The 20,733-nt window shown below is 41.7% G+C and overlaps 1 protein-coding gene across 10 annotated transcripts in view; it reads left to right on the forward strand.

Annotated features, from left to right (window-relative positions):
- Positions 1-20,733, forward strand: part of PDE5A (phosphodiesterase 5A) — a 783,446-nt gene that overhangs the window by 345,437 nt on the left and 417,276 nt on the right. For all 10 annotated transcript variants that reach the window (XM_086961429.1, XM_086961430.1, XM_086961428.1 and 7 more), the window contains exon 4: positions 650-721. In XM_086961429.1, the coding sequence (XP_086817555.1) occupies positions 650-721 (72 nt within the window). The remainder of the gene's footprint in view (positions 1-649; positions 722-20,733) is intronic.

Raw genomic sequence — 20,733 nt, forward strand, 5'->3', positions numbered from 1 at the left:
CAGGGTTCAATTCCTCGCCTCGGTGGGTCTTGGGCTCAAAATTCCATGGACCTGATAATTCTCGCCTCTGTGCCTATTCTGATCATAGATCCCACTCTGCAACTCTGGGCAATAGCTTGCTTAATCTCCACAACGCTAACGATGCCTGGCCTCCACCTTGGGGGTGCCCAGGAGTGGACGCCTCACAGGGAAAGCCAGGATGGGTTCCACCGCGTACAAGCGCCTTGAGACCCTTGCGGGTGAGTAGTGCGCTATACAAGTATCAATTTACACTTACAAGAGGAGATGTACAAATTAATACTGGAACCACAACCGTTACAAAATAAGATCATTTTTAACCAGTACAAAGAATTATCGAACACAGAATCCAAAAGTCACAATTCATGACTCGTGAGAGATACGTGGCGAAGCTGACCCCACTTTTTATAAAATGTCATAAACCTAGCGATTTAATTAGCCCTGTCGTTGAAGTTTAAAATGCGTTTTATTATAAAGTGCCTTAAATCAAGCGATTTAATTGGACCTCTTGTTGAAGTTTAAAACGCCTTTTATGTTCACTGCAGCCTCTTGAAATTCCCTGTTGCTGGGCCTGCACTGTACACGAGCAGGATGGAAAACAGGCTGACGCGCCTTTCATTCTATCCCACAGGTTGTTGGTGTGGCGCAAGCTATCAACAAAAGATCTGGAAGCAGCGGAACCTTCACTGAACAAGATGAAAAGGTACAGCATGTACTTTGTACTCTGCAGATATTTCATTGTCAGGGGAGCGGGTTGGGAGAGAGAGAGAGGGTGGGGTTAAGAAAATATCACAAGGTCAACAAAATCCACTGGTGGCTAATTATTTCCTTAAACATTATTCCTGGTACTCTTTCTGCGTTTAGTAGGCTGTACGTGGTGTTTTTCCATTTTACTGCATATACTACATTTGTTTCCAAGTTTAAGAAGCCCTCGATGATAGACTAACAGTCTTTTTTTTATAGTGTCAACTGCTACATGGTTTTAGACCAGGGGTCTCCAGCCTTTTCTGTAACAAGAGCTACTTATGTCCAATGAAATTATCCCGAGCTACTAATACTAGTGATGTAAAAGTGACCATCCCATCCAACAGTGTCAGCAAGGTTTCCAGCAGTAATGTAAAAAAGGCTTTGCCAATTTTACCTGAACTATTACATAGGTAGTACATACACACCATAGCTACAATCCCCTGGCATCGTGGTATAACTAGGAGTAATAAATCTCTCCAACTCAAATAATAGCTTTAAACACAGTTTGAAAATTCAACTGTTTTTCTACAATCATCCGCTTATGAGTGGTGAAAATACACACATTTTTGTCTTGAATACATGCTTTTTAATTTGGTATAAATATAATAATTCAACCATGCAAAAGGCTGCATACAGGCGAGCTGCTCACAGGTAGCTGGAGAACTTACTCACTCGAGCCACCTGCTTTAGACTATTTCCAAGGTAGATTGAGTGGCACTGTTCTCTAATAAACGTAAGTCTACATTAGATCTCTGTTTAGTTGTAGACATATAAATTGACAAGATTTTCAAAGAATTCCAGGATTACTCTCAAAAATAAGTAGCTACGTTTCCATAAGTGCAAAAAGTGTACACTTATGAATGTGTAAATTATGTAAACAATAGTGCATTTGCTAAACTTTTTTTTCCCTTACACAAAGAAAATACTTGCCTTTTCCTACCAGTGAAATGGATTTACCCTCAACCAGTTCTTGTGCAGGAATGGACCAAGAAAAGTATTGCAAATGATAACAAACTCATACGTTTGTGCTTGTGCCCAAACTTCCATGGAATGCCCACTTCCCACTCACGGCAACAGATTAGGAGCAGTTCTTCTTCCATGTAATATCATGCCATGCTGGTGGTAATATGTGTGAGTGAGTGGGATATGGGTGTAAATGAATGTATTGTCCATGCAAAACATGTATTTGCATTTATAAATAAAGCCATTTGTACTTGTAAGTTGAAAGTATACATACAAATGGCTTTGTGAGCCAGGTTCGTTGTGTGCTCACAGTCCTAGTATACCTCGAGCTAGCAGTTAAATTCTAACCTACTGAAATGACAGTTGGCTTGAAAACATCAAAAACATTTTATTTATTTATTTATTTTTGGAGTTTTATATAGCGCTTACAAGACCCAAAGGGGTATCAGAGTGCTTTACAGCATACCTGTAAAGAAACATAAACATTAGAATACAGTGAGTGGCATCAGAGTGCTGGAGGTCCTATAGATCAAGGTCATTGACCAGATGCATGGAGATGACGCTTGAGGAGAGATTATTTTAGTTGTCTCTTGAAGTTCGTGAAGGAGGGATTGGTTCTGAGGTGGATAGGGAGAGAATTCCAGATTTTTGGGGCATTCCCTGAGAAAGAGCGGGAGAGGGCTTTTTATTTTTGTCTTTTTGGGGGGATTAAGAGGAGCGAATTGGAGCTTCTTAGGTTTCTTGATTGTCCAGCTTTGGGGAGTTTGGCTGTGAGGTAGTCCGGTTTGCCCATGTGTAAGGCTTTATGGGTGAAACAGGCAGTTTTAAAAGCGCAGCGTGCTTCGATGGGTAGCCATTGTAGGGTCTGTAATGCAGGGGTGATGTGGTCGTATTTTTTGGTACCTGTGACCATTCTTGCTGCTGCGTTTAGGGTGGTTTTCATGGGGCCTATGTGTGTTTTAGGTGTCCAAGTTAGTGTGGCATTTCCATAGTCAAGTCCGGATAGAACTAGTGATTGGGTTGCGATTTTTAGGTCATTGGGGAGTATGAAAGGTTCGATTTTGTTGAGGAGTTTTAGGTTGTAGAGGGCGCCTTTTGCGGTGGAGTTTATGTGGGAGCTCATGTTGAAATTTTTGTCTAGAGAGATCCCTAGTGATTTAGCTGTTTTGGCTGGAGTAAGTTTGCAGTTTAGAGAGTCAAGGTTGTTTATTCATTCTTGGATCTAAGGGGGTTGTTCATGATTGGAGAAGACAAGGAATTCGTTTTTTCTTGGTTGAGCTTGAGGTGGTTGAGTGTTAGCCAATTTTCTACTTTAGAAAGTGTGGAGTTGAGTCGAAGGATTTCATTGCAGGAGGATACCTGAAGGTACAGCTGGGTGTCGTCAGCATAGAGGTGGTAGGCGATGTTTGCTTGTTTTAGAATGGTAGTGAGCAGTTCTATGTAAATGTAGAAGAGTGTGGGGGAGAGGACTGAGCCTTGAGGGACACTGAGTTGAAGTGGAGGTGTGGGACATCCAGTTTTTGATCTTTACGATTTGGGAGCGGTTATGTAGAAATGAGGAGAACCATTTTAGGACGCTACCATCTGCTCCGATACACTTTTGTGCAAACAAGTACAACTAAGGGGAGCAAGAAAGTTGTATTTATGGCATCAGTCACAGATCCTGATTAACAAAATAAGGATTTGCAGATTTTTTTAACACGGATGAATTCCGATTCCAATTGGGGAAAACACTCCCTGTATGATTAAGTGTGTGCAGTTGTAGGTTGAAGGGTGAGGGTTTCAACATGAATGTTTTGAGAGAATTCGCTAGAAATGGTCATGAGGAAAGTAGTGGAAACTGGTTCAGATCTAGGAAGAACCAATCAAAACAATGAATGGGGACAGATGGGTTTCCGATCCTCCCAAAAAATAGGAGTGTCCAGGCTTGTCCTATCCCCAGCATGCACCATAGTGCACAGCTGGCTCCATGACCCAAAATAAAGGGGAACCCCAGAATGGTCACTTTAGCAGATGAATATGTGCATCATCTCCAAACAGCCCCTGGGGACAATGAAGTCAAGGGGAGTGAGTTCACATCATCCTTTATGTGCCCTCTTTCTTGCACTCATCACGGTTTACTCAAAACTAGGGGGTGTATTATAATGGCGGGCGGATCACCACCCCCCCTATGGAGGTGGTGATCCACACCCCATTATACTCTGCCCGCATGCCAGTTACCCCCACCTGATTATGTTGGATGGGGGTCCCGCGGCGGACGGGAAGACCGTCCACCGCTTTTCTGCCCGGTCGATAAGTCGACCGGGCAGAAAAGGTTTGAATATGGTGGCGGTGTCTGTAAGACACTGCCATCCATATTACAATGCATTGAGGGAAAACCTTTCCGCCACGGAAAAGCATGTGGATTTAGCACATGGGGGCCCGTTGCGGGCCCTCAGGATGTTGGGGGGTAGGAGGGCACATGGGTGGTACCTATGGAACCCCCTGCTTTGGCACGGACAAAGTGGCAGGCACTGCGCGGTGCCTGTCAGCTTGTGCATGCCAATGCACAACGTACATTCCCCGCATTGTGGCGGGCGGTGCTGTGAGACCACCCGCCACAATGCTGGGAATGGAGGATGCCACCACTACGGTTGCAGTGGCATCCTAATTGCTGGTGCGGGACCGCTGCACCTCTGGCAGCCGTTCCCAGCACGGCTAGGGTGGAGGGTGGACGGAAATCCACCCGCCATCCTAATAGGCCTCCTGGTTTGCAATGTGTGACTAGTAGCCATAATGACCGGTGTACTGGATATGATTGATCACTCATCTACACACACATGTTGTGATGTTTGTGTTCGATAATAATTTCATAATGCTTTTAAAGACTGAACATCGTAACTTTCATTAAATTAACAGAAAAGAGGACTCTGTTGCCAATGCCTCTGATTCCAGTAGACTTCACCTCTTATTGTAAAGACCACACCATAAAAAAAGTATAAATATTTTAGCACCTCTCTGGTCAGCCTAAGGAGCTGAAGGCAGTATGAAGTCAAGGCTGAGGGGTGGAGGAATCTGTTTAATATTCTTCTTGGCTTCTTGAAGGGTTGCCCTCAGGAGCACCCAGGCTTCTTGAAACGATGGCCCTCAGAAGTACCAGAATTTCAGTTTGGCGTTCAGAGGTTTAACACCCATCAAGCCTCACCAAAAATAAAAAACAAAGGGGATCTTCTAGGGTCAAAAGGGAAAATGACAGGATGTCAATACTGTAACAGTTTGTGAGAGACTTTCATCCTCATACACATTATGGTCTTTTCAATTCATTAATTGTTCCCTGAGTGGTAAAGTTGTTTTAAGTCAACTAAATTCTGCTCATGGAATATTGGTTTGCCTGTATTTTTGGCACATTGTGTGAACTTCAGTTTTAAATGATATTAAAATGGTTTGGCAATTTTCACCCTCATGAAAAATATATTTTTATTGTCTTCTTTTTAATTGAAGATGTATTTAAAAAAGGGAATTGAAAGATCTATAGAAATCAAATCATCATTTCCCAAATCAATATATTTTATCACAGGTCACCTCATAGCATTACTTGTCCTCAATACACAAAATTTGACAAAAAAGCCTTTGAATATCCCCAGATGCTTTCAGATTACATTTCGTGATTAAGCTTCCTGTATAGCTGTCAGAAAGCACTAACCTTGTATTTTTTTTTTTTGTGTTGAAATTATTTATTAAGAAATTTCAAATAAATCACAAATATAGATACAATGCAGAGGAAGAAATTGAACACAGTGTAAATGAGGAAACCATTCATAAAATGTAACAAAGAAGGCATAAAACAACACATCCTCTAGTATTCATAAGGCAACATTTAGGGTAAAAATAGGAAAGGAAGAAAAAGAGAGGAGAAAGGAAGGAGAGAAAGAAAGAAAAAGAAAAAGAAAGAATAAAGGAGGCCCAGAGTAACAAACTAACTGTGAAAAGAGATGGAAACAAGAAGAATGATAAGTGGGAAAGATAGAAGGAAGAGAGAGTAAGCATGTTAAAAAGAAAGTGAAATTAATAAGGAAGAGTAGTTGTAGAAGAAGAAGAAGTAGAAACAGAGTCATTATCCACTGTGGTTTCCAGGAATGGGGACCATACTTGAAGAAAAATGGAAGCTTGGTCCTGTAGATTATAAATTATGCGTTCATAAGAAGCTGTTTGTATCATTGCCACCAACCACTCCTCCTGAGAAGGAGGTAAGGAAGACTTCCAATGACGCAATATACAAATTTTTGCCGTAGCTAGAGCAGTATGAAGGAGTCGGGTCTGCGGTTTAGTAAACTTGGGAAGGTCACGAAAGTCATGTAAAATTATGGCTGCAGAGGTAAAGGGTAAGGGCAATGACATAGAATGGGCCAAAGTGTTTCGTACAAAAAGCCAAAATGATCTGGTACGAGGGCACTCGCATATAATGTGCGTTATATCACAGCCGGAAGCAGAACATCTCCAGCACAAAGAATGCGAAAGTAACTTAGCATGATGTAATTTGACCGGAGACCAGTGCCATTCATGGAGAATTTTAAAAATACAAAATTTAAGGCGGGCTTTACGAACACCCTTATGTAAGCCTTCCAGAATGAGATCCCATTGAGTATCTGAGCAGGTCACAGAGAGGCGTGTTTGCCATTTCAATTGAAGAGCTTTCGAAAGCGGTTGCGAAAATAGAGGGTGCAGGAAAGTCTTATAAAGACCAGAAGTGACACCCTTAAAAGTTCCCCATAAATTCAGATAAGATAAAATAGGAGAAGCGGACAACAATTCAGGTGGGGGACTTAGATGTTTTGTAATAGCTTGCTGAAGATGAGAATATTTACAAGATTGTGTGGGCGGTAGTTGAAATTCCTCACTTAGTTGAGAGAAGGATTTAAAAGTGTCACCATGGAACAATTGTTCCAGGGAATGAATACCAGCTTCCTGCCATAAAGGCCAGGATACAGATCGACCTCTAACTCGAATAGCCGAGTTAGACCATAGAGGAGCATTAAAGTGAAGCCGCAAGTTAGATTTAAGGAGGCGATGACTTCTGTGCCAAGACTTAAACATGGCAGACAAGATAGGATTTTTAGGGTCAAGGGAACTGGAACCCTTGCCATATAAAAGGGACAAACCAGGGCCAGAGGCCAATAAGTGGCGTTCAAGTGGAACCCATTGAGGGATGTCTTTAGATTTAGGTAAAAAGAAAGAAAGATGGGAAAGATGGAGGGCAAGAGAATAGTGCTCGATAGAGGGAAGACCCAAACCTCCCTGTAATTGGTGGGATTTTAATTTTGCAAAGGTGAAACGCGGTTTAGCTGTACCCCATATAAAAAGTTTAATTTTTGAATCAATGGACCGAAGAGTAGCCAGAGGAATAGTCAAAGGAAGCATACCCAGAACATAAAGAAAACGCGGTAAGGTGACCATCTTAATCGCCTGAACCCGTCCCCAAAGAGATAAACCCAGGGCCTTCCATTTATCGAAGTCCCTCTGCAGTTGGGCAATCAAGGGAGCCAAATTGTCGTGACCACATTATCCAATCCCCTATTAAGGAGTATTCCTAAGTATTTGAGCCGACAAGGTTGCCAATGAAACGGAAAGCCAGAGATTGCATCCTTTGTAGTACCAAGGGACATAGGTAAAGCTTCGCTCTTGTCCCAGTTTATCTTATAACCAGAAAAAGAAGAAAAATCATCAATGATCCGGAGGAGAGCAGGGAGAGATTGTGGCAAATTAGTAAGTGTAAGAAGAATGTCATTCGCGTATAAATATATTTTTGAATGACCAACTGGAAGAGGGACACCCACTACAGCAGCCGATTGATGAATTGCAGCAGCTAGAGGTTCCATAGCCAAAAGGAAGAGAAGAGGCGAGAGTGGACAACCTTGACGGGTACCTCGCCGAATAGGAAATGGAGTAGAGATAAAACCTCCACAATTAACTTGGGCAGATGGGCTATCATAAAGTAGTCGTACTTTGGTTATGAACTGATCTCCTAGACCAAATTTTTGCATTATGGTAAAAAGATATTCCCACTCAATACGATCAAATGCTTTTTCAGCATCTAAAGAAAGAAGAAGGGCATCATCTGCAAGATGTTTAGCAGACCACAGGGCATGGGAGAGAGTACGTAAATGATTGCGGGAAGAACGGCCGGGAACAAAACCTACTTGGGAGTTATGGATTAAGGAAGGCAAGACCTTTGGAGTCGTGATGCTAGAATACTGGCAAGGAGCTTAACATCAGAATTTAAAAGAGATATAGGACGATAACTACTACACAATAGAGGATCTTTGCCAGGTTTTGGTAAGACTGCTATGATGGCTTTGTTAGAGATAGAACCAAGAGAAGATTCCTCCACAGCTTCCTCAAAGGCAGCATGAAGAGTATCAAGCATACTCTGACCCGTCCATTTAAAAAATTCAGGAGGGAAGCCATCATCTCCCGGAGCTTTATGGTACAGTAAGGTAGATATGGCTGAAGAAATTTCCTCCTTCGTGATAGGTCCCTCAAGTAGAGCCCTGCCATCATCAGAGAGCCGTGGAAGATGAACTTCATCCAAAAATTTAGACATCGCTATTGTATCCACCTGAGTGTCCGGGGAGTATAGAGATCTATAAAACGAAGTGAATTCCTCAACTATCTCTTGAGGCCGAGTAAGGATATCACCACCGCTTGATCTAATTGCTGGAATCGCCATAGCGGCCTCTCTTTGACGCAACTGTGCCGCCAATAACCGACCAGCTTTCTCTCCTTGTTCATAATGACGTCCTTTCATCTTTTGCAAGGCATATTCCGCCTTAGAAGTAAAAAGAGAATTGAGGGACATACGCGCCTGTTCCAATAACTTTCGGTTTTGGAGGGATGGTTCCGAAATATACAATTGAGAGAGTCGGCGAATATCCTTTTCCATTTCAATCTATTTGGCAGCGTTCTTTTTATTATAAAGAGCAACATCCCGCATAAGTTGGCCTCTAATGGTTGCCATAGCAGCTGCCCAAACCGTTCGCTTTGAAGAAACCGAATCTGCATTATTGAGAAGATAATCATTTAAGTTGGATTGTAAAAGAGTTTTACCGGCTGGTGTTTTATATTTGTTGATATTTAGACGCCACGATTTGCGCCCCGGACTCACAAGACCCAAATCTAGAGACAAAAGGACAGGAGAATGATCAGATATAGCTGCTTCTAAAATCTTAGAATCCGTAACCAGTCGGACTGAGTGTTGCGAAAGAAGAAAGTAATCAAGACGTGAAAACGTTCCGTGAGAAGAAGAAAAAAACGTATATTCTTTATCCTGTGGATGACTTAGTCTCCAGTGGTCCACAAGACCAGTGTCAGCAAGGATGTCACTGAAGATGGCTCCGTCTGAAGCGTTAATAGTGTCAATACAACCTGTTCTGTCAAGAGCAGGATCCAATGCCAAATTCCAATCACCACCAATTAGAAATTGAGAAGCATTTATTTCCGTAAGAAGACGATTTAATTGAAGGAAATATTGCTTTTTGGAGCCTACCGGAGCGTATACAGAACCAAGACAAAGGAAGGAACTGCCAATCTTCAATTTGACAAAAACATACCGGCCTCCCGGGTCTGACCATGTCTGTAAAATTGTAAAAGAAAGTGACTTCCGGAAAAGAATGGCGACCCCGCATTTACGAATAGGATTGGGATTGGTGGGATCAGGTTTAGAGACTGAACTATGAATGACTTTACCAACCCAGTCTCTGATGAGCTTACTAGACTCAATATCATCCAAATGAGTCTCTTGCAATAGGGCAACATCCACATGTTTAGAATGTAAATAGGAAAGAACTTTCTTACGTTTTATGTAATGGGTGAGACCATGAACATTCCAAGAAACCACAGATAACGGATGGATGAGAGACATGATAGTAGGACTGAGTTAACAAGAAGTGAGAAAAAGCAGAGGGAGAGAAAGGAGAGATGCTACTCTGGGAGAGAAAAAGGAGAAGAAGAGAAGAAAAAGAAAAGGACAAAGGAAAAGAAAGTAAGAGCTGAAAGAGAAAAGAGCAACCTGGACTGTTAGCTGCGGGTCTGGGTGCACTTGAAGCAACGCCAGGGGGAACCGAACCCCCTCCGAGCAAAGAAGAATGGGGATCTAGAGGATACATTATAACATGAAATACATAAAGCATAATAGAATAAAATAGCATCATAAAAGTCTGGATCAACTCCTGAAAGTCCCCACAAAAACTGCCACAAAATGTAATAAGAAGAATAACCAACACATCAAAACCCCCAGCATCCTAAAGATTACATGAGAAGGACAAAAAAAGAGTGAAAAAGAGCAAGAAGGAGAAAGCAGATACAAAAAAGAAGAAGTGTGAGAGAGGTAGAGTAAGAGACATAGAAGAAAATATTAGAACCTCTTAAGAGAAAATGTGAAACCATCCATATCAGAGTAAAGGAAAATGAATAATGTCACGCTTAACAGCAAGTACAACATCATAAGAAAGGGAATGCGTCGGAAAAGGGGCCACCATAAAAAAGAGGTAACAACTTTAAGGAAAAACCACTAATATAAAAACGTAAAAAAGCAAGGAGGCATAAGCCACAATCTGAAACAGAAAACCAGGGTAAACACACCACAAAGAAGAACATACCATGAGAATAAAACCTGGACAGAAATAACATGACAAGAAAAAAGAGAAAGCATAGCTAAGGAGAAGAAAATAGGAATGAGGAACCAAACCAGCATTGTCATAGAAAAGGGAATAAAGAGGCAGGAATTAGAAGAAGAGTAAAGAAACTCCCATAAGCCATACAATAAAGAAGAAACAAAAGATAATGATCAAACACAATTTAAACCAAAAAAAAAAAAAAAAGTAAAACAAAGAGCATCATATAGAACTGGAGTAATTAATACATGAAACAAATGGCGGTAGGTGTAGCAACAATAACAACATCATAGGTAGGGGAATGAGCAGGAGGAGAGAAAGATCTCTTGCAAAATGGGAACATTGTTATTGTATATAATAAGCAAAAACCTGAAATACTTAAATAACTGCAAACTGTAAATCACATATTAATAGTAAATATAGAAGAACTATAGAGTACAAAATACTATATAGGACACTAAGGATAATGAATCATATTATACTATGCATTAAAGTCTCGATGAGCTAAATGAGCAGTGAAAACATTATGAACAATGAACACTGTTATACACTTATAGAATAAGAAAAGCTAATAAAACATCAGTCAGCATCAGAAGGTGTCTTAAGAGGCGATCTGGATTTGTCTCTTTGCTGCAGAGAAGTGTGAGAGGATACAGAACATAGAGCCGATTGCTTGTCATCCTGAGAGCGAGGTAAACGAGTAAGATCTCTACCACGTTGTCTGGATTCAGGAGAGGAGTACAATTGAGATGTTGGAATAGTCGTAGAGGAGGACTTGGACTGAGAAGATTGAGCTGAGGGAGGAGACTGCGTTTCCATATCGTCGGACTTAAGATCATTCAGAAACTGCTGTAGAAGTGCAGGATCATAAAAGTCTTTAGACTCACCATTCCTAGTAATACGAAAACGTGCATGCTCAAATAATCCATATTTGATGTCCATTTGACGTAATTGGGGTCGCATGGAGAGGAACGCCTTCCTTCGTTCATTCGTTTCTTTAGAGAAGTCTGCAGCCATATGGATGGTATGACCCTGAAACAAAAAGGAACCATGGGTACGAGCCAGTGATAGAATCTGTCTGGTTTGTTCATGTCGGAGGAAGCAAGCAATAATTGGTCTAGGTCTTGCCGAAGATCCAGGACGCGGTGGGCCCAATCTGTGAGCACGTTGGAGCTCAAGAGGAGGAGTAAAATAAATCCGAGTCAAAGTCGGAAGGGCATTACAAAGAAATGACTTCATGTCTTGCTTCTCAACATTTTCTGGAAAACCAAAAAAACGGATATTGTCCCTACGACTACGATCCTCCAAATCGATGATCTTACTGTGTAGGAAAAGTAAGTCTTGATCTGAACCCTGAACTGAATCCAGACGACCTTCTATGTCCATTATTTTAGAGTCAATAACATCAATCCTAGAGTGAAACGTAGTAAGTTCCGCCCTGATAGACTTAGTTTCTGCAGTCAATGAAGTCATAGCAATATCCAGACCCTCTAACCGTCGATTTACCCCAGAAAGTTCTTGCAAAATACGTTGCATAGTGTCAGATAAGGAGTTGTCGCTCAGAGGCAATGCAGCTTGCGATGAAGGAAGTGACGCAGATCCATTACTTTTAACTGTCGCAGAAGAAGATTGTTTTACCACTTCATTGAAAAGTGGCTGTTTAGGTCCACGACCACTATTTCGATTGTTAGACATATTCGGATAATGTGCCAATGATGGTCTGCGGTAGCGAATAGAAGAAATATTGGAATAGGAGGCAATGGTGAAGCCTGGAATATAGCAAATAACAATGAGGTGATATGGTGTACGCAGTAAGAAAAAAACCAATATGACCAGCAGACAAATAGTTCCTGAATTTGGAAAAGTATTATGCCACAAAACCAATGAAATATCAGAGTAGGCAGTCTTGCACACATAAACTACCTCATAAGCAAAACATGTAGATACAGTAAATGGCTGTAAAGAAAAACAAAGTACATAAGCTTGCAATAAAAAATAGTGACTGTAAATGAGAAATTAGCCGTCAGTTCTTTCCATCTGTCTCATCCTGAAAGAGAGTAACTGATAAGATACCATAGTGGGAGAATAAGACAGGGGACAAAGATAGTGAAACTGAGAAGGTCAAGTCAATCTGACACAAATTTCACTTATTGCTCATAAGACAGCTAAGGAAAGGTGTCAAAACCAAGTGGCGAGAGGGAGAGGGAGAAATGAACAAGTACTGCTGCATGTAAATCTGCCAATACCATTATTTCTGCCCTTTCAGATGATAGTCACTATTTGCTTCCACATGTAATATTAAATATAAGAGTTTATAATTCAGGCGGTAGTAGTATCACCAGAATGATGAAACGTTGGGCACATGTGAATAGTTAATTAAGAGACATGCTTCTGTGAGAAAAAGGAGTGTGCCAGTCTATTAGGTCTCCCTTCATTCCTGTCGTAGTGGCTTTTCTATTCGAAAAAGCATTGAGTTCAATTTGTGAGGGAAACTGATAATAAAGTAGCCTGAGGAGGGCGCTGCTTACTGTTTTTGTATGGCCTTGGGAATCGTGGAGAAGCGACTTGCAGAGTAAACAGAGCGCGCCCCCACCGTCTGAGGAGGCGCGCTCCTTGATGTGAAGGAGGCGCAGCTCTGTGGTATTGTAGGCGCCGCCTCGGCTGAGGGGAAGCGCGGTCACAGAAACGCGCGATTACCGAGGCGTGCGCTATGAAGGTCGGCCGCCTCGCCGCATGTGTGTCAGAGCCGCCGCTCAGCAACAAAGAATATCGCCGCAATCTTCACGTTCCCCGGAGTCCTGCCATCAACAAAGGGACACCCCACACGAGTAGGTAGGCAAGAGAAGCTCGTCAGGGGTCCGTCCCTCGGCGGAGCTCACTCAGCAGGCGGCCATCTTCCTGCGTGGCCAGCCTAACCTTGTATTTTGTATCCAAACGGACCAATGACCCTCACCACAACCACTGCTAACTACACGAAGAATGAGATGTGAGACAACTGGTCGAAGCAGGGAAAGGAGAATGGGACACAAGAGTGAAAAGAGACACCGCAGATCACTCCTTTGTCTCATTAATCTGCTGTGCACTGATATCTGCAGGTTGAAATGGATATATAAAAGTTAATAAAAGGACTTTAATATTCAGTCATGAATGTACAGCACAGCCACAATGATATATCTTGAAGTTATCTCTGTGTAACCAACATCTTTGTGCTCTTAATATGAAGCTGACTAGTCATAAAATAACCACAGTCTTCATTAGTAAGTTAACTACCTTAAATTTCATACATGTGAGTGTACTGATATGGATATGCTTAAAGTTCTGAATTGTCTGTAAACCAACTGAGAAATAATTCACATTCGCTGTCTTACTGTGATTCCTAATCTCAGACCATACATATCACTTCCTTAGTACCTATCGTAACATACTTGCTCATTACATAATCGTATCATAATCATGAATGTTTGCTAATAGAATTCCCTGTTATTTCACATAGAATTCAAGTTCAAATTAATGCAACAGTCCCAAAATCTATTACCACTAAATATTACTTCAAAAAACAGTTCAAAGTTAGGTTTCCATTTGACTCAATATCCAGTATACTTCTCTGAAAAGCAGAACATTTCTCAGTTATCCTTTAAGTAGATTGTAGTTCATCTAATAATCGAATCAAGGGTACTGGCAACAGCAACATCGAAGATTGATTGCCTAGCAAGAACATTGTGAAACTTGATGGAAGTTATTCTCGATTAGCCAAGATGGCTGCTGCCATCTCCAACTGGTTCAAGAGTACAGAGGGTTTTCGGATCTATAGTTCCAATGTCTGTGATCACAAAGTTCTCAAACCATGATGCCCTCATCACTCACACAGCTAGTGGTAAGCAATGTGCCTCCATGAAAAATAGGTCCATTGAATCAGGAACTTTTCGTTTAAACACAAACACTGACCTGATTAATTGGACAGATCAGTATCCTTCCAAAATGACATAACTAGATCTCCGGTAACCCTTTGTGCTTCAAGTATTAATAGGGTACCTGTTTATCCATTACCCAAGCTCTCCCCCCCATAGATCCTGTTATGTGCCGATGGAATGATTGTAACTTTTGTTATCAAGGATGATTGACCAAATATAGTATCCACTGTTCAACAAAGCAAGATATAAAGCTACAATATTATCTAATGTATAATGAATTAGCTGAGTCATACATTCTGGCCAGCATGCCAGCGAATAATAAAGTTTATGACAAATAAAGTATTGGACTGTTATCAAATAAACTAATAGCAGCCATTTTTAATATCCTACCTTTCGTGAAGCAGTTCCGTATGAATTACCAAACCTTAAAAACCCATTTTAGCAGACAGTGTTGCCATTGCAACAGCGTGAATTATTTATAACACCCAACTTGAACCCAGTTAAGTGGAGTTCAAGCCATTTGATTTGATGCAAATTATGATCTTTCACCCACTCGATACCATAGGGTCTGATCCTATCTGCAGCTCTCACATCATGCATAATACAATGCCAAAACTGGACCTTAATGGGATACACAAACACAGTAAAGTCAATAATCGGCTAATAACGAGTTACCCATGTCATCTAAGAATTTCTCACTTTTTCAAATGGCTTAAAAGAAAATATTTTTTTCTGATCAATTGGGTGATAGCCGAGAAAGCTTTGTGAAAGAAAATGATGTCAAACTCATAAAGCAGAATTCTCTTAATACATTTTGACCACCAAACCATTCGAGCAGTAGATTCAACGTGTTTCTTGCTAAGAGGAATCTGTACTGAGTGAAAAAAGAGATGGAGGCACTTCTGCCTGAGTGTCTTAAATGTCTAACAAAACATACTACTGCAAACCAACCATTGCTCTTCCTAAAGTCGTAGGGTTTATTTACAAGCCCCTTGCGCCACTTTTGCGTCACTTTTGAGCCACTTTTCCCATGTTAAAAGTGACGCAAAAGTGGCGCAAGGGGCTTGTAAATCTGTCCCGTAATATTTTGCATTTAATAAACCCTCTACATTTAAGAAAAAAACGAGTAGACCCATTCAGTTGTTTTTTGTTTCTCATTGACACTAATCAATGATTGGTTAAATGACAAGTTCAGTAATAGGAAGAAATGTATGTTTCTGGATCATTGTATTCCTACTTGGTTCGAAGTCTTGTTTATCGTAAAATAGCTGGGGTAGGAAACTGTTCAAAATCTGAAGGTGAAGGCCTTTGAAAACACTTTTGAATGAAAATTTTTTAGACGACTAGGAAAATTGAATTTGCTCCTGGATGGCCCATTTCTCTACTTTAAAAGGATCTCACCGTTTGAAAGACCAGGCCTAACTTTATTTTCTTGAAAGTTTCTCCCAGACAGAATCAGCAACGTTTACTTGTTTTTTCCTTAACATGATAATGTTGCCTTGAACTTATTAGCCATAGTCCCACAACCACTTTTCAGAGATCGATGCAAGCAGACACACTTCTTCAGGTGGGTACGAGCTCTGTTCGAACGTGTTTTATTCCTGCAAACCTCTATCTGCCTCCCCTTATCATGACCTGTCTTTTCCTGCCACTTGTGTTGTTTGTCTATTCCCACTCACCCTATCTCTGAGTGCACATGGATTGCTGTTTCAGTGACAAAGTATTTCGCAAAACTGAATGCAGCCAAAATAATGTGTCAAGGGGGATAAATGAGGCCTCTTAAATTGTTTAATTTGGACATCCGCATTCTACCAGCAATACTTTGCCGACACTGTAGCAGCACGTGTTTGTATTTTTAAGTGGAACATGATCTTTCATATCAGAAATTAAACATTTAGAAAACTTTCGGGAACACACTTTGAAACTGCTTTTTTCATACATCCCAATATTATCAAGGAATTCCACATAACCAAGCCTATTTTGTTATGACGCTGTATTATCTGTCTCCAGTAACGCCAATAAGTACTGAACCAAAGTATTACTGTGAGTTTCATTACACCACAGTTGTACGAGGCAAAATTGACACAGATGAGCATATAATGTACATTTTTTTTATTTTCGTTTTTTAAATACATTAGAGCTGCCCATTGAATGAATGTCTCCCCCTCCTGAAGGGGGCCTTCATACCCATTTGCAGACTGGCGCGTGAAGGGCGTTCTCAAGTGTTGCCGTTGAATCTCACAGGTGTGCCTCGTGTTTCCGTGGAAATCAAGTACTGAGTTCTATGTAGTGAAGTCTGAATAAAACAAGCCAAATTACCCGTTGCCGTTGAATTAATAATGGAAACGCTTTCATATTGTAATGAGATGTTTTTTACTTTGTTTCCTTTGATCTCCTGTAAGTGTTTCAGTCTCAGCTGCTTTTCTGAGCGAGTAGCTTGGGCCGCCGCAACAAGTCCTTGGAAGTTGTTTGGGCCTTTCTGTAGTTGACTCCAGTGCGATTCATTATTTCGAAGCAGACTGGCATTGAGGGTTTTGCTGACACACACAACACAGATAGAGACGGGGGCTTTTGAATCTGGTGAAGGAAAGGGCCATTTGCTAGTCAGAGGAAGGACTCGGGGAGACATCTTTTTTTCAGAAAGATGTTTTACCTTGAGGGCAGCACTTAACTCCTTCGAGAGCGAAAATGCAAATAAAACAAGAACACAACATTTAAAAAATAAAAGTATACTTAATTTTGACAGTTTGCAGATAGAAAAACAAGCATTGGCATAGCCAACAGTTCTCACCTTTGGGACTTTATAATTATTTAGCCTTGTAACACATTATTCTTGGTGCTACTACTTCTATCTACTATTACTTCACGTGCCACTAGTGAACAGCACACACACCCACCCAAGGGTGGGTTTTCATGCTATTTTTAATGAAAATATGGTAAAATCTCTTCACAATTGAAAAAGATGTATTTCTTTAACAAAGAAACGTTGACACTAATTGTCACGTTGCATTGGGAAGTACTTATTTAAGGTGTTTTTTTCTGTACAACTGGTAGTCTGAATTTATATATTTGGAAGTATTTTTTTAATTAATTCTTAAATAAAAGTGATTGTAATTTATAATGGCAATAGATTAAACTTTTGTAAATAACTTTTGTGAAGATTATGTTTAGTGTATTTTATTGTGATGAAAATCCAAGAACAGAAGTTAAATATTAACATCTTTTTGTGATATTTGTAATAAAGCTTGAAACATTGAGATAACATATTTGACCCAGTTTTTGTGCTGAGTGGTGCTGTGGTGGTGCTGAGTGATGCTGTGATGGTGCTGTGGTGGTGCTGAGTGATGCTGTGGTGGTGCTGGGTGGTGCTGGGTGGTGATGTGGTGGTGCTGAGTGATGTTGTGGTGGTGCTGAGTGGTGCTGTGGTTTTGCTGAGTGATGCAGTGGTGGTGCTGGGTGGTGCTGTGGTGGTGCTGAGTGATAATGTGGTGGTGCTGAGTGATTATGTGGTGGTGCTGAGTGGTGCTGTGGTGGTGCTGAGTGGTGCTGTGGTGGTGCTGAGTGGTGCTGTGGTGGTGCTGAGTGGTGCTGTGGTGGTGCTGAGTGGTAATGTGGTGGTGCTGAGTGATAATGTGGTGGTGCTGAGTGATAATGTGGTGGTGCTGTGGTGGTGCTGAGTGATAGCGTGGTTGTGCTGAGTGATAATGTGGTTGTGCTGAGTGATAATGTGGTTGTGCTGAGTGATAATGTGGTGGTGCTGAGTGGTGCTGTGGTGGTGCTGAGTGATGTGGTGGTGCTGAGTGGTGCTGAGTGATGATGTGGTGATGCAGAGGGCAGAAAGGCACAATAAACGAGTCTAACAGAGGGCAGAAGGGCAGAAAAACAAGGAAAAAACAAGTCTAACAGAGGGCAGAAGGGCACAAAAAACGAGTCTAACAGGGGGCAGAAAGGCACAAAAAACAAGTCTAACAGAGGGCAGAAAGGCACAACGAGAGTTTGAGCTATAGCCACTGTAAATGACAATGCCTTTTATTTATGTGTTTTGAAATGCTGAAAGCGGTGCATAAACACGCACATTTCTTACTTATAGTCCTGTAAGTACAAAGTGCGTGTTTACGCACCACTTGCAGGTTTTTAAAATACGTAAATAAAAAGTATTGGTATTTACAATGGCAATAGCTCAAACGCTTGCAAATGCGGGACCTATTGCATTGCAAACTCTTTTTTGGATCTACAACACATCTAAAATGTGGTCTGTAATAAGTTTGAATGCATGCGCTGCGCTATACGAGACCTAAACATGAAGATCCGCCCCTTCCAGATACAGCTGGTGCATGCAATCAATAGTGCATTCATGCTTGGTTGAGTGGCTTAATGGTACATGCTACACGTATGAATTAATGACAGACATTAATGATGTAGGATGGCCTCGTGAGTGACATCATCAGGCTGAGGCTGCCGGAGAGGCTCGTGCAGACAGTGCCGTTTACCCCCAGTGGTTGGCACCGGAAGGGCTGTTAGAGACAGATATTATGTAGAGGCCCTCCACGCGTAAACTCAACCCGTAGGTATCAGAGGACTTTAGGTGAGCACCCGTTACATTACAGACAGACACAATAATTTTTAGGCACGGGGAAAATAAGTGATTTGTCTAGAATCAGAAGATGTTTGAGTCTCCCGCCGGGATCGAACCCGGTTCCCCATCTTCAAAGTCGTCCGCTCTAGCTGTTGAGCCACATCCTGATCAAGTGAGCCTCCGACCCTGCATGGGTGTCGCAGTCAGCTTGCCGGGATCATCATGTCAGGCGGCCTCTGCAGGCAGATACAGTGGGGTGTCTGATAGAAAGCACGACAGCCAGACATCCATCTATCTTACTTTCTGGCTGTAGGTATGTGTCACACGGTTAATGAGAAGGCCACCCAACGCATGCCCCATAGAGGCGTTCCTGCATTTCAGACCCAGCGGCAAGTTGGACCACGAAGCAAAGAAATAAAAGCCTGTATGTGTGAATGTTTGTATATTTTTTATTTAGATGACCTAATGCACGTCTTCACAATGATGTGCGGCCCCTGCATTTATTTATTATTAAAGTGGATGTGTGTATACAGACGGACACATTCATTTTTAGGCACGGGGAAAATAAGTGATTTGTCCAGAATCACAAGATGTTTGACCTTCCCTCCGGGATCAAACCCGGTTCCCCATCTTCAAGGTCGTACGCTCTAGCCGTTGAGCCACATCCTCATCAAGTAAGCCTCTGACCCTGCATGGATGTCGCAGTCAGCTTGAGCGGGTTCATCATGTCAGGCGGCCTCTGCAGACAGATACAGTAGGGTGTCTGATAGAAAGCACGACAGCCAGACATCCATCCATCCTACTTTGTGGCTGTAGGTATGTGCCATACGGTTAATGAGAAGGCCACCTGACGCATGCGCAAAAGAGGCGTTCCTGCATTTCAGACCAAGCGGCAAGTTGGATCACGAAGCAAAGAAATAAAAGCTTGAATGTTTGTATATTTTTTATTTAGATGACCTAATGCACGTCTTCACAATGATGTGCGGACCCTGCATCTATTTATTAATAAAGTGGATGTGTGTATACAGACGGACACATTCATTTCTAGGCACGGGGAAAAAAAGTGATTTGTCCAGAATCAAAAGATGTTTGAGCCTCCCGCCGGGATCAAACCCAGTTCCCCATCTTCAAGGTCGTCCGCTCTAGCCGTTGTGCCACATCCTGATCAAGTAAGCCCCCGACCCTGCATGGATGTCGCAGTCAGCTTGCTGGGATCATCATGTCAGGAGTCCTCAGAAGACAGATACAGTGGGGTGTCTGATAGAAAGCACGTCAGCTAGACATCCATCCATCCTACTTTGTGGCTGTAGGTATGTGTCACACGTTTTATGAGAAGGCCACCCGACGCATGCGCAATAGAGGCGTTCCTGCATTTCAGACCCAGCGGCAAGTTGGACCACGAAGCGAAGAAATAAAAGCCTGTATGTTTGAATGTTTGTATATTTATGATGTAGATGACCTAATGCACCTCTTCACAATAATGTGCGGACCCTGCATCTATTTTTTTTTTAAAGTGGATGTGTGTATAATCGAAGTTTGGCCTGGTCGGTAGGCCTATCCGACGACATGCAATGTGTGTGTGTACGGATATTGGTTTGTTACAGTAAAGGCTTTCATTTCAGTAGTTACAGAGCAGTGGGCCAGGAATCAGTTTTATGCTGCCATCGGCTGTGTTGTCAATGCCACTGTATCGACAGAGAGGGGCTGTGAAGGACGGAGAGGAGACAGGCAGATCAAAGGAAGGGTGGGAGGGGAAACTAGTTATACTGGACGCAACGTAATGAAACAAGCTTGTAGTCAGATAAAATGTGTATACCGACATGAACACTTGTGCAAGTATACACTGCGAATTTCGAATATATAATAAACA

This window comes from Lissotriton vulgaris, chromosome 3_1 (genome assembly GCF_964263255.1).
Source record: "Lissotriton vulgaris chromosome 3_1, aLisVul1.2, whole genome shotgun sequence".
In the NCBI taxonomy this organism is placed as follows: Eukaryota; Metazoa; Chordata; class Amphibia; order Caudata; family Salamandridae; genus Lissotriton; species Lissotriton vulgaris.